General features: G+C 44.9%; 1 protein-coding gene across 1 annotated transcript in view; it reads left to right on the top strand.

Annotated features, from left to right (window-relative positions):
- Positions 1-15,042, top strand: part of Chd8 (chromodomain helicase DNA binding protein 8) — a 70,877-nt gene that overhangs the window by 7,395 nt on the left and 48,440 nt on the right. The window contains exon 2 of the mRNA XM_051143051.1: positions 13,934-14,993. Coding sequence (XP_050999008.1) covers positions 14,151-14,993 — 843 coding nt within the window. The 5' untranslated portion in view covers positions 13,934-14,150. The remainder of the gene's footprint in view (positions 1-13,933; positions 14,994-15,042) is intronic.

Here is a 15,042-nt window from a genome sequence, read left to right as displayed (position 1 = left end):
AGACAAATTGTATCTGTGTAGTCTTGACTGTCCTGGACTCGCTTTGTAGACCAGGCTGGCCTCAAACTCACAGAGATTCACCTGCCTCTGCCTCCTAAATGCTGGGATTAAAGGCGTGCGCCACCACGCCCGGCTGGAGAAGCTTTTTCTAATTGATTTCTTTTTTTTTTTTTTTTTTTTTTTTTTTTTGGTTTTTCGAGACAGGGTTTCTCTGTGTAGCCTTGGCCATCCTGGACTCACTTTGTAGACCAGGCTGGCTTCGAACTCACAGTGATCCGCCTGCCTCTGCCTCCCGAGTGCTGGGATTAAAGGCGTGCGCCACCACGCCCGGCTCTAATTGATTTCTTTTGATGCAATATAGGTACGGGGCCCAAGGCCTTGCCTGTGATAGGCTAGCGCTAGCCCAGTGAGCTGTTAGCATCTACTTCTGGATTTTCCTTTTTTCTTTTCTTGGAGTTTTGTTTCTGTCTTGTGGGGAGAGGGGAGGTTTGGAGACAGGGTTTCTACATAGCCCTGGCTGTCCTAGAACTTACTATGTAGACCAAGCTGTCCTTGACCTCACAAAGACCTCACAAAGAGTGCCTCTGCCTCCTGAGTGCTGGGATTGAATGTGTGTGATACCATGCCTGGTGTGACTAGGGTTTTTGTTGTTGTTTGGTTTGGTTTGGTTTTACTAGGGACTAGCAAAATACATGAAAACAGAATTTCTGTGGTTTTTTTCCCTTGTTTCTCACCTATACTAATCTTTTTTATTTATCTTTTTTTTTTTAAGATTTATTTATTTTTATTTTATTTATGTGTGCTCTGCCTGCATGTACACTTGCATACCAGAAGAGGGCATCAGATCACGTTATAGAGGGTTGTGCTAGGAATTGAACTCTGGACCTCTAGAAGAGCAGTCCGTGCTCTTAACCACTGAGCCATCTCTCCAGCCCCTAATCTTTTTTATTTCTAAAAATATTTAAACTTGTGTGGGTGTGTGCACTGAGTGCAGGTGCCCATGGAGGCCAGAGGCATCATATTCTTTTAGAGATGGAGTTATAGATGGTTGTGAGCCACTTCCAATGGATGCTTGGAACCAGTCTCTGCCAGAGCAGTGTATGGTCTTAACTGCCGAACCATCTCTTCAGCACCTTAATCCTTAAAAAAAACCCTATAAAGACCCTTCCTAGAGGGATACATCAAGTCAGCTCTGTATTTACATGTGGATGTATAAATAATACACAGAATTTTTACCTGTCTTTTCTATCTTGTTAGGGAACTTTTTTTTTTTTAATGAGGCATTTAAATATTTGTACAGGTCTTGGTTGTTGCTTTTTACTTCTCTCCTGCAAGTTGACAGAGCTAAGTGCTGGAGACAGGCCTGCAAACTGCCAAGGGGCAGCCTCGCCAGCTGAGGAATTGTAAGTTCCCACAGGAAGGCTTTGAGGGGAGTGGAACTGTTCCAGATAGATGCTGAGATACTCCTGTCCGCTGAGGTCCTTTCTGTGTGTTAGGACCAGGTCCCTTCACCCTGCTTCTCCAGCCAGGAAGCCCAGCTGTGTGTTAGGACCAGGTCCCTTCCCCATGCTTCTCCAGCTGGGAAGCCCAGCTGTGTCTTGGTCTCCATTCTTCTGCTCTGCTAAGTCTCTAATGAGCATATTGCTTGTTTGTTTTTATTTTTGTTTTTTCGAGACAGGCTTTCTCTGTGTAGCCCCGGCTGTCCTAGACTCACTGTGTAGACCAGGCTGGCCTTGAACTCACAGCGATCCACCTGCCTCTGCTTCCCAAGTGCTGGGATTAAAGGTGTGCACCACCACGCCGGCGAGTGGCCCCCTCTTAACTGCTGACCCCTGTACGGCTTCTTTTGCTCTGTGTGATGCTATGTCTGCTATTGGTCCTAAAACGTGAAGATACTTAGGATTCTATGATGCCTTTCGGAATGTTTCTGGAGGGAAGCGTGTGTCTACTCGTTTGTTGTCAGTGTTCAGCAGGAGGACGTTGCCCTGTGCTCAGAACCCCCCTCATTACTCTTTGAAGCTTCACTCACACCTTTGGCTGGAGGTTAGATACATTCTTCACTGAAAGTACATTGAATGCCCATTACCACCAAGACAGGTTATAGATAGTTTTGCCCCTGAGGAACGTGTATTCTAACAGGGGAGGGAGGGGACATCACACACTGGATAACTGTTGTTGGTCATCCAGCCTCCACTTAAAAGGGAGCAGTATTGGCTGTCAAGAGAGACTTTATTGATTATTAGGGTTTTTTTGGTTTTGGTTTTCCAAGACAGGGTTTCTCTGTGTAGCCTTGGCTGTCCTGGACTCACTTTGTAGAGCGGGCTGGCCTTGAACTCACAGCATCTGCCCAAGTGCTGGGATTAAAGGCGTGTACCACCATGCCCGGCTTTTTTTTTTTTTTTTTTTTTTTAAAGATAGAGTCTTTCTCTGTCCCTGGTTTGCCTGGAACTCAATTTGTGGCCCAGGCTCTCTGCCTCCTGAGTGCTGGCGCTAGAGCCCTGAACCATCATGCCTGGCTAAGAAAGAATGTGTAGTAGGGCATAAACCTCAGGACACAGTGGTTAGGGTGCCTGAAGATACATTGTCTACATTGGAATCTGACACTGCTTTTTACCAGCTGGAGATCTTGACAAATTAACAATCTTTCTATATCTCATTTTCCTCAAAGTAGTCATTTCAGGCTTGTTAAGAAAACTAGGGCTGGGTATGTGTAGTTCAGTAGTAGGGCAGTCCCTGGGTTCAGTTCCTTCGTACCATGTGCAGTTGAGGGAGGGAGGTAGAGAAAAAGGGAAAGGAACAGATTAAATAGACAAGAATCAGTTACAAGACAGTCATAGTGGTCCAGCAATAACCCGAGCCGGTGGAGCAAAGGTAGACAATAAACCGCAGATATTTAGAAGATGGGAAATTTAAATGTTGGATGTAGGAGGTAAAGAAGAGGATGTCTGGTTTCTGGCTGTGATTGGATGGAGGTTGCTGGAAGGTGGTCGTCATGTATGGTGGTAGGAGACTGGAGAGGACACCAAGGAGGAGTGTTGAGTAAGCAGTTAGGTAGAGCAGCAGTCAGGAGATGATGTCCTGCTCAGAAGTAGAGATGAAAGGCATGAGAGCAGGTAGATCATTCATTGAAGAAAAGAAGGAATAGTAATTGAGGCAGATATCCTTGAGAAGAAAAAACAGCATTTAAAACAAAAAACAGAAAAAGAGCTGTGAGCCAAAGTGAAACTCCGTACCCATGGATAAGAGAGCAGAGAAGAGGCTACAGAGGCAGAGTGAAAAGCTGACTATGCTATCCTGAAGCCAGGAGGGGAGGGTGTGTAAGGACTGGGTGGTTTTCTGCAATCACATGTGCTTGGTACCCACAGGGGCCAGAAAAGGGCATCAGATTCTTCAGAAATGGAGTTGGATGGTTACAAGCCACCATATGGGTGCTGGACACTGAACCTCTGTTCTCTGCCAGAGCCGCAGGTGTTCTTAACTTCTGAGACCTGCCTTGGTCCCCACTAGTGGATAGTTTTCCATTAACGCAGTTGACCACTCTTCATCCTACACTCTCCTTGCTTCTGTGACATATGCTTGCTCTCCTCATTTCTAGTTCTTTCTCTGTTTTCTTAAGTTAGCATGGCTCATTCTGATCCTTAAATTCTAATGGCCTCTTTTTATTAGCTCTTGTCTTCTATTCCAAACTGCGTTTGGCCTCCAGCTAAGTTTTGTTTTATCTGCATAGTATTAAATTAGTTGTCTACACTTAGAAATGTAAATTTTATATACAATTCTACATTTCTAAGTTTTGAAAAGTCTGAATTTTTCTCTACCTTGTGTATATATTTCTTTTTTTAAAGATTGATTTGTGCATTTGTATATATAAGCACTCTATTTGCATGTATGACTGCATGACAGAAGAGGGCATCAGACTCCAGTATAGGTGGTTGTGAGCCACCATGTGGTTGCTGAGAGTTGAACTGGGGGCCTCTAGAGGAGCAGCCAGTGCTCTTAACATCTGAGCCATTTATCCAGCCCCAGACGTATATTTCTTAGAGCAGCTGCTTTGTTTAAAATGGACCTAGGGCCCAGTGGTAGTTGGATGTGCCTTTAATCCCAGCACTCGGGAGGCAGAGGCAGGTGGATCTATGTGAGTTCAAGGCTAGCCTGGTCTACAGAGCAAGTTCAGGGCAGCCAGGACTACACAGAGAAACTCTAAAAAACAAAAATAAAACAAAATGGACCTATAGAGTCCAGGCACTCTTTTAATTCCTGAGGAAGAGGCAGGTGGATCTCTGAGTTCCAGGCCAGCCAGAGCTATGTATTGAAATCCTGGTTTCTCTAATTGCTCATAAACACCAACATTTTCTTAATGGCATTAGAGCAGTTTGGTGTTTTTGTTTTTGTTTTTCCTCTTTTTTCTGTTTTTCTTTTTGTTTTTGAGACAAGGTCTCTCTACATATCCCTGACTGTCCTGGAACTCCATATGTAGACCAGGCTGGCCTCAAACTCAGAGATGCACCTGCTTCTGCCTTCTGAGTGCTGGGATTAAAGGCATGTGCCATCACGCCCTGCCAGAACAGTTTTTCTTATATTTGGTTTACTGCTCCACTCTTAGACCTACCACCTAGTTATGACACCTGTCTAAATCTATCACCAAACTGGACTTTCCTACAGTCATTGACTGTTAGAGTTTGACTCATTCAGTATGCCTAAATTCCATGGTTTTATCTCATTCATTGCTGGGTCCTGGTCCTCCTTCCTATCATATTTTGAATCATATTGCTATAGTTCATACCTCAGTCGTCTTGCTAGATAGGATTCAGAACGGGGATTTATTGGAAGGTTATCAGGTGGTTCACAAAGTTAAGGTTTAAAAGATGGTCTGGAAGCAAGAGAGGTGTGCCCACAGAGACTGGAGTCCTAACGCGGAGCAGTCTGGTTCTGCATGGAGCTTTCCATCCAAGACCTCACACTTATTCTCACCATGTGGAACACGTTTGTAAATCTCCAGTATCTCTCTTCTGGGTGCACTGCCGCCTGCTAACTGACGCCATATCTTCTGTTCTTCCGTCCCCTCAAAGCCAGAGTTAGGTAACCAAACTTAGTTCTGCTCGTGCCATTCCATTTGTTTCTGTGGATTTCTCCACACCTGTAAGAAGTGGCTCTGTACTGCCTGACTCTTACCCACCCTTCAGCTTTATCTCTGATTTATGCTTGGGCAGATTGAGCCACCGAATTATGTGTCTTATACCGCTTTTTTTTTTTTTCCCCCTCTTTTCTTCTCCTTTTTTGAGACAGGGTTTCTCTATGTAACAGCCCTGTCTTGGACTCACTGTGTACACCAGGCTGGCCTCAAACTCATAGTTCCAGAGAGCCGCCTGCCTCTGCCTCCCAAGTGCTAGAATTACAGGCATATACCATCATGCCTGGTATGTAGGGATTATTTAAATTTGGATCTCTGATATTATCAACTTAGTAGTACACTGTCTACTCAATAAATACTTAGATAACAGGGCATGGTAATCCTGAAATCATACCTGTAATCCCAGCACTGGGGAGCCTGAGGCAGGAGAATCACCATGAGTTTGTGGCCAGCTTGAGATAGTGAGTTCCAAAGCAATGTGGATTGTATACGGTGAGACTTTGTCTCAGACAACAAGAGCTGAGATAGTGAAGGGACGTAGGTCTTAGAACATAAGGCTTTAATACAGCAAATGAACGGTGGTACACAGTTGGCATGCAGCAGTATTGACCTGACCCATCTGAGAAAAAATAGTAATAGTAACTGGGCTTTCTGACTAGCATGTCTATGTTGAATGACCGGGGGAACCAGGACAGACAAGGCAAGGCATGCTGTGAAACTGTGTTTCCTTTTCACCTGCCTTAGCCTCCTCTGTGCTAGTGTTGTAGACACGCCCCATACACTTACAAGGGTAGCAGGCTGCCTCTGAACGTTCTCAAGCATGAAGTAGATTGTCCATTAGGAAGTTAATGTGGCAGCAGGATGGATTCGGAGGAAGAAAGATCAGTGATGAGATTTCTACACAAGCAACTGCACAAGTAAGAGAAGGCCGCAGAACTGCAAGCCCTGACTTTGCTACTTAGTTTCTTAAGTTGGGTCCTTCAGCGCCTTGGTTTTCTCATCTATACAAAGTAGTTGACTTACAATTATAGCGCAGTGCGGGCACCTGAGGTCTGTTCTAATACACTGCAGTCGTGTCAGTAGAACTTGGCAGTTTATTGGATGCTAAGTACGAAGGACGTTTCAGAGCCAAAGTGAACAAACAGGAAGCCTTAATACTACTACATTCTAACGGGGTACTCCTGGCCTGTCTAGTGGTAGGTGACAGTGGGGTCTTCAAAAGTAGCAAGTCTGAGTTCAAATTGGTCGTCGTCGCCGCCCCCCCTGCCCCCCCCCCCTGCCCCGATTCTGAGCCCCAGAGTACAGAAAAATAAGATTTGCATGTTAGAGATCCTTTTCAGAGTGAACAGTGGTCCTGAGTAAAGCAGCTGTTTGTAGTTAACAGTTTTACTTTGGGGGATTTAGGCTTGCATACCATCACTGTGGCGCTAATCTGCTCAGCAACAGCAGGAATGGACAGAGATAGCTAAATCGATGGACTGTTTAGAGAGAAAGGATGGGGGCTGAACCTGGGTGTAGGACTGGGTGTGTATTTTGGAGGGGACCGGGCCAGAGAATTTGTTAGAGGCACCTGAGCTAACTTGGTAGAAGCAGAAGTGTCAGGCATGCAAGCCAACTTCCTGAGTTGCAGCACAGAATGTCTTGTCTTGGAAGAGCCAAACACTGCATGCCCAGCAACTGTTCTGCTCCCTGGTAGTGCCTGGGCACCTTGTGCAGGGGAGTGGGAGGGAGTGACAGGGCCACCGGAAGAGAGGGGTTCCAGAGGGAGGCGGAGCTGGCCTAGTGCAGAACATCTCCCCGGAGTTCTACGCGGCTGTGTAAGGGTGTGGGTGCTAAGAATCAACCCTCAGGATTGTTCTTTTGCCCCTTCGTTTTCAAGCAAGCTGCAGGCTTGGTCTCGGCCTTAGAAACCAGATAGGCCTCTCTGTGCGCTCTCAACCTAACATGCGGGGGAAGGGAGCTGCCTCTAGTCCCGCCCTTGCGCTGTTTTGCGTTTCTGCGCCTTTGCTTGAGTGGCAGAGTGCCTCAGCCAATGAGAGTGTGGGGCGGGCAAGCGCATCAAGTTAGGTTACGCAGAAGGAGGGGAACTGGTGCTGGAGAGACAGCAAGAAGCGAACCGGCCCCACGGCCACCGCAGGTAAAGCCACCTTTGCCTCCCACTGGGGTGAGGTGCAGGGCCTTTTCACCTTGGGGCCTTGCTAGGCCTCTCATCTTGCAGCTTGCGTCCTAACGTTGTTGCTTCCCTGGGCATCACACCCCCACCCCCACCACCCCCCGCACCTTCCCGTCTTGACCATCCCCACCTCGGAGGGTGCCCCCCACCCCGATAGCTTCTTCGCTCAAGTGCATGTACTTCAACTCCATTTGGGGGCTCCAGTTGCCTGAAAGTCTCTCGTGCCTCTGCTTGCCTCTGCCGTATGGGCCTTACTGGCACCAGCCCCGGCAGTAAGAGCAGGTAATGTACCCGGCCCCCCTCCACCCCCACTTCCAGTGGCGTTTTCAAAACCCCTGCATCAATCTACTTCTTTTCCCTTTCCCTGTATGCGTTACACAGTTTCTACAGTTTCCTTCTTGGCTTTTGAAAAATACATGCTTTTAGGTTTCATGGTTGGCTATTTAGCTTTCTCTGTTTTTAACGAAGTGCTTGTTACCAGCCATATTTGCCTCCAAATGTCTACATTCTTAATTTAGGTATGTTTTTTCTTTCAGTGATTAGAAAACAGAAACAGAGTTGCCACTCGTTTGACAGAATGGTGAAGATAGAGAAAATGGCCTAGACTCTCTTATTTATTTGAGGAGGCCTGAAAGGCCCCAAGTTAATAGCACCATTTTCTTGTGTTCTCTATCCTTCCGTCCTGGTCAGTCTTTGACCCCAACTTATGATTTCGTTCACTCTAAATGTCTCCTAGTTTATGCTTAAGGTTTGAGATTCTCTTAAGTCTCACAAATGTCTCAATGCCATAATTTTTAGTGCTCCCCTGCTGTAAGTTATATTGGGTTGTTTTTTTAGCTGTCATGATTATTTTATTTTCAAAGTATTTCCTGTTTACATTTCTTGTTTAAGCTTCTATCCATCCTATGTTTTAATAACTGAAGTTTATGTCTGCCTCTAGCTCATCTTCCTGAAAAAGATTTCCTACAAGGTTTATACTTTGGATTAAAATACTTTATTCTCTGAGTCTTTGAGCATAGAGGTTAAATGGACATGAGCAGTGCTTTCTAAAACTGTATACTACAGGAAGAGTATTGCTCAATATGGCATTTGTTGATTATCTTCTAAGGATGGGAGAGATCTATAAATGGAGAATCTGTGTCTAGTTCAGTTTATATAACTTCATCTGTTGGAAGATGGAATGATGTCTATTGCAGTGTTTCTCTCTTATTGTAACAGTAAAGTATGATAAAGGCCCTCAGGGGATAATGTCCGATAGCCCAGGGTACTAGTGACTTTTTTCATGCTGTTGTCTTTCTTTCTACTGACATCAGCTCCCTTACCCATTGTTTTTTACAGATCCTTTCTGATCAAGATTTTGTCCACTTGTACTGACAATAATAGAAACAACAAAATGTAAAACTGCAAATACAGAACTAATGCTGAGTGCACATTTGAAAAGTACACTCACCACACCCTCCTAAGCCCTTTCTCGGTGGACCTGACCTTTCACCCTTGTTTACAGTCACTGTTTAGTTGAAAAGCATGAAGATATTGGGGTAGATGACTAAAATAGAATTAAAATCTGTTGGGATAAGACAGACAAGTAATAGAAACAGGCAAGACTGAGGCAAGCACGAGGACTAGAGAGTTGGAGCACTGGTGTTCCCGAAACAAAAGAACTGTATTAAAGTTCTACATTAATTTTGATTATGGAAAGTGATTACAGCCACTAGGTTTGCGCATGCATGTGTTTCCCTTTGGGGCAGTGGTAGGTCAAGACAAAAGTCTGATGTCACTTTATTATCTAGATAGTTGCTTTACCTTAAAACCTGGAAAACATCCTCTTATTTGTTTATCAGGATTTGAAATGTAGAAAGAGAAATGCGTAAGCTGGTAAACTCAGCTGTGTATGGGTGCAGGCAGGATGGCCCACAAGTAGCAAAAGACAGATGTGTTTGAAATGGGAGCCAGAGAGTTGGGAGCTAGGGTGCAGTCTCACAGGAGAGCTGTCGCTGTAGCGCAGGCTAAGGCATTGAGAAGCAGTAATACTCTTTATTGTGGGGTCAAATCAGGTGCAAAGGTTGGAGGCAGAGTTGGCTTTGCTATGTAGCCTTGGCTAGCCTGGTACTCCCTCAGGCTGTCTGCAAAACTTACCCAGTCCCATTGCTTCAGCCTCGAAAGTTCTGGGGTTGCAGGGTGAGCTACCACACCTGGGAAGGCTTTTGACTTATTGAATCTAAACTGACAAGTAGAAAGCACAAATTTGGTCAAAGAGCCAACAATCATGCCTACAATCTTAGCACTCAGGAAGCTGAGGCAGGTGGATGCTTGCAAGTTTGTGGCCACCCTGGACTACAAAGGCCCTGTTCGGTTTTTTGTTTGCTTGTTTACTTGATTTTTGTTTTAGTTTTTTAAGTAAAGTCTTTGTGGTGTCACATGCTTTTAATCACAGCACTTGGGAGGTTGAGGCAGGCCTGAGTTTAAGGACAGTCAGGGCTACACAGAGAAACCCTGTCTGGGAGGAAAGCAATCACACAAAAGTAAGGCCTGCCTGATGTTGTGGTGCACATGGTGGTTCCCAGCACTGAGGGCCAGAGGCAGGTGGATCTCTGAGTTTGAGGATAGCCAGGGCTACACAGAGAAGCCCTGTCTCAAAACCAAGCAGATAAGCAAGTACGCTCAAACCTGTGCTTTCTAATATGTTTGTCTTCTTTTTCTCTTAACCTCATGTTTAAGCCCATACTTAGACCCATTTATTTATTTATTTCACACACCTCTAAAAAAGAGAAGTTTGGCAAGCAAGAACCAAGAGGTAATGCACTGGCTCTTAAAGCTTAATAATTGACTTACACATAGGTGAAAAAAATTTTCAGGAAAAAAAAAGTGCAATTACTGTTTCTCGTTATAAAGTACCATCTTTGGTCCAGTCTGGTAGTGCAGACCTGTAATCATAGCTCCTTTGGAGGCTGATGTAGAAAGACCACAAGTGCAAGGTCTGCTTAGTCTACAGAGTAATGTCAAGGCCAGCCGATGCAACTTAGTAAAAGGTGAACTGAAGGGCTACAGAAACAACTCAGTGGGTAGGAGCTCTCCCGGAGGACAGCCTAGGGTTGGTTCTCAGCTCCCACATGGAGACTCACAACTGTCAGTAACTCTAGTTCCAGGGTGCCCCCTGGCCTCTGCAGGCACCAGGTATGCATGTGGTGCAATGACATGCATGTAAACAAAACACATACAGATTTTAGGGAAATATGTATTTTTGAGACAGGGCTCTGTATAACCTTGGCTATCCTGGAATTAACTATGTAGACTAGGCTGTCCTACAAATCAAAAATATCCTCCTGCCTCTGCTTCCTAAGTGCTGGAATTAAAAGTGTATTCTACCATGCTTGACCCAAAATAAAAATTTTAATTTAAAAAAGAAATGTAAGATTAACTCTGTGGTGATGTTCTTCCTTGGTATCCTCGGGTCCCTCGGTCCAGTTACCGGGATTGCAAAATGGAAAGAGATTTCTACTGGACAAAGTGACATATGTATAATCTTAGCCCTGTTGAGGCTGATGCAGGAGGATTGCCAAGCCCAAAGCCAGCTTAGGCAACATGGGAAGACTGGCTTAGAAGTAATTTTCTTTTAAATGTCTTCACTTGAGTTTGGCTCCTTAATGGGATAGGTGGGAATAGAATGAAAAAGTAACAAGTTATGTGAATATAGATTTACATAAACTATCGTCAGTGTAAACTTGTAGTTAGCAGACATTTCACTGTAGTGTTTATACCGGGACTTCAGGCGTCGGCCACCATACTGTTCTTGTGCTGCTGCTTTTGTGCGACACTCACCTGCCGATGTTTACTGTAATTTCTCCGACAGTAGACGATGAAAGATCATAGATGACAAAACGGGGCATAACTATAAAAAAGTTGAGATTTAAGGAAATGTATACAATTTTGAATAGGTTTTCATTAAATATGTGTAACTGTGCTGATTACCATTTTGAGTAACTTGTGGACAAATACTAGAAGTTGGAATGGGCTGGTGAAATAGTTTGGCCAAGAATAGAATTGATACAGATCTTAGGACTTGAAAGTATTCAGTTATTGAAGCCTAGAAGAGACGTTGACCTCCATTCTATTGTTATATAAAGATACCTGGCAGCTGAGCATACACACCTGTTATCCCAACACTTGGGAGGCTGAGGCAGGAGGATTATGAGTTTGAGGCCATCCTGGAATAACCTCGATTACATACTAAGACCTTGTCTCAAAAACAAAGCAAGAACACGGTAAGCCCCCACCCCCATACACATGTGCATGCAAACACAGGCCTTCACTCACACAAGCACATAGGAGAGAGCTTGAAAATTCTATGGAAAAGTCTTTTTGTTAAATCTACATTATGTTTCTGGCACAGATTTCTTATTTGATGTCTTCTGATAGCTAGAAAAAAAGGATCTTATCAAGTAAGGCTTTCCTGGATTGGCACTGACGTTATGTACTCTTCTTTAGAACGTTTTCAAAGGTTTCTTGTTACTGTGGATATGCGGGTGTCCATGCCAGGGTGCATGTGTGAAGGTCAGAGGACAGCCCTGTAGACTCAGTTCTTGCCCTCTGCCTTCCTGTGGCTTCCAGGCTTAACCTCAGGTCACCAGTCTGTAGAAGCACCCACAGTGGCTCTCTAACCCAGGAAATAATATCTTTTTCATGTACGTATGCATGTGTGTGTTTCATTTATTTATTTCCTGTGATTGGGCGTTTTGTCTCCATGTGTGTCTGTGCACTGTGGACATGCCTCATGCCCACAAAGGCCAGAAGAGAACATTGGATAGCCCAGGACTGGAGTTACATACAGATGGCTGTGAGTCTCCTGTGGGTGCTGGAGAACCTAGGTGCTGCTCTCTGAGCTGTCTCTTCTCTTTACCTCTTCTCCATGTGTTTGTATCATGTGGTTGTGTGTTCATGAGCTTATAGATGTGGAATTTATCAACTCATTTATGGGGCAGTTTTTCAAGATAGGAGGCTTTAAAACTGCCTCATGTTAGTATCAAGGAATACAGTGCAATATTTGTGAAGACTAGTTTATTCCAGTAACGTGAGCAAATATTATTATTAACTGTTCATTGGATGGCTCCTGTGTGTGCTGTCCTGCAGGTTTCTTGGGGCTCCACAGGAAAGGAAGTAAGACAGTTGTCACCACCAAGGATCTGTCTGTCTCTCAGAGCCTGGCACACAGTGCCGTGTTCTGGACGATACACCTTGCCCCAGACGCGTCCCTTCATACAGCAGCTGTCTCACACATGTCAGATAAGCAGCTGGGTTCTATAAGGAAGGGTTTGGGCCTTCTCGGCGCATGCGTAAGGAACTTTCTTTGCAGGTCATAATGCTTTACTTCAATGACATATGACGCTGTGGGCACTTAAAGACCACATCGTCACAGACCGCTGGCTTAAAGAAGAGCTTTGTGGTGCATAGTTTCCTCTGCTAGAAGGGATATGTGGAATAGGGTAAAAGGGGGGAGGGGCCTATACATTCTATATATAGGCTACAGCATTGTAGGCACAAGAATTCATCAAGCAAGCTGTGCCAGTAGGAATGAAGGATATGTATAAGTAAGAAAAAAAGAGTTAGGGCTGGGCGTGGTGGCGCACGCCTTTAATCCCAGCACTTGGGAGGCAGAGACAGGCAGATCACTGTGAGTTCGAGGCCAGCCTGGTCTACAAAGTGAGTCCAGGACAGCCAAGACTACACAGAGAGACCCTGTCTCAAAAAAACAAAAAACAAAAACAAGCATAAAAGAAGCCCAGTCTTGAACCAAAATAAATAATAATGATGATAATAAAAACAACTTTAAAAAAAAGAAAAGAAAAAAGAGTTGGGCATATAAATTACAATTGAAATGCTGAGTCTCTTGCAGAAAAAGTTTTACTCTTAAATATAATAAAGGCATTGAAAAAGATATTAGCACAAAATGCTGTCTATAAATGTTTAGTGGAATACTGTTGGGGAAACAACACTGGACTCTGATTGCATTGTGTTATGAGCTTGGTTACTGGTGCTGCTTACTTTTACCAGTCCTAGGTAGGTATAAGTCCAGAACAAGAGGAGAATTTACACAGAGCACCCAGAAACTTCATAGACATGTTCTTGCTATATTTTAGGATTGTACCAGTTTAACAGTGAGTGAATATAAATCTCCTCGGCATTGTCTTAAAAAGATAATTGTAAAAAAGAAATGGACAGAAACAAATTTAATTTGGGGAGGATTGGGGAGCTGTTTTTGTTTCTTTGGCTTTTTGAGACAGTGCCTCACTTTGTAGCTCTGGCTGTCTAGCCTGGAACTCACATAGATTCCCCGCTGCCTCTGCCTCCCAAGTTCTGGGGTCTAAGTGTGTGCCACTACACCCACCAAGCTCAATGTTCTTGATAGGCAGAAACTTCGAGGTGTGGAGATGTAAGAGCCTAGAAGGAGTTTATTTCTTCTTAAGTTTTTAGTTTTGAGACAGAAACATGAGTGTTGTTTTGCTGTGTGTCCATCTACAGCGTTACTCACATTGTCCTCTTACTATTTTAATGCATATTAAGATGGGACCTTAGAACTGTTCATTAAAAATCACCAACTTTGATTATTTTTCATTTGTATTTATTTTCTATCACAGGAGTTCCATCTTCTTCCTCTGAAGACTTAGCTGTCTTGCGCCATGAAGGTCAGGACAATCTGACATGTACTTGTTTCTTGTCTCTTCACTTGAAGACTAGTCTTCATCCATTGTGTACATTTTTTTTTCTTAACAGGGAAGGGGAGGGGAGAATTAGTTCCCCCCCTCCCCTTCCCTCCCCAGACCTTCAGCAAATACCCTTCATTACTTTACCAAGATGGCGGACCCCATCATGGATCTGTTTGATGACCCAAATTTATTCGGCCTGGACTCTCTGACTGATGACAGCTTTAATCAGGTCACTCAAGACCCCATTGAGGAAGCACTTGGACTGCCAAGCTCTCTGGACTCCTTGGATCAGATGAACCAAGATGGTGGAGGTGGTGATGTGGGGAATCCATCAGCAAGTGACCTGGTTCCCCAGCCAGAGGAAACGGCTCCCGCTGAACTTCCCAAAGAATCCACAGCTCCAGCTCCCGAGTCCTTAACCTTGCATGATTATCCCACTCAGCCCGCCAGCCAGGAGCAGCCAGCCCAACCTGTCTTGCAGACATCAGCGCCAACATCAGGGCTTTTGCAGGTCTCCAAAGGCCAGGAGATCCTGAGCCAAGGGAATCCTTTCATGGGTGTCTCTGCCACAGCTGTCTCCCCAAGTAATACTGGAGGCCAACCATCTCAGTCAGCCCCGAAGATTGTTATCCTTAAAGCCCCACCAAACTCCTCAGTCACGGGTGCCCATGTGGCGCAAATTCAGGCCCAAGGTATCACCAGCACAGCTCAGCCCCTAGTGGCTGGCACAGCCAATGGTGGAAAAGTCACTTTTACCAAAGTGCTAACTGGCACACCCCTCCGACCAGGTGTTTCCATTGTCTCTGGTAATACAGTGTTGGCCACCAAGGTCCCTGGGAACCAGGCTGCTGTTCAGCGCATCGTCCAGCCGAGCCGGCCAGTAAAGCAGCTAGTCCTCCAGCCAGTTAAGGGTTCGGCTCCTGCTGGAAACGCTGGGGCTCCAGGGCCCCCACTGAAGCCTGCAGTTACGCTGACTTCTACACCTGCCCAGGTGACTTGCGTGGAAGGGGGAGTGGAAGTATGGTTTCATAGAGGACCCA

Source organism: Acomys russatus, chromosome 3, assembly GCF_903995435.1.
Source record: "Acomys russatus chromosome 3, mAcoRus1.1, whole genome shotgun sequence".
Classification (NCBI taxonomy): Eukaryota; Metazoa; Chordata; class Mammalia; order Rodentia; family Muridae; genus Acomys; species Acomys russatus.
Note: the sequence above shows the minus strand (reverse complement) of the source record. Positions and strands in the feature narration are given on the sequence as shown.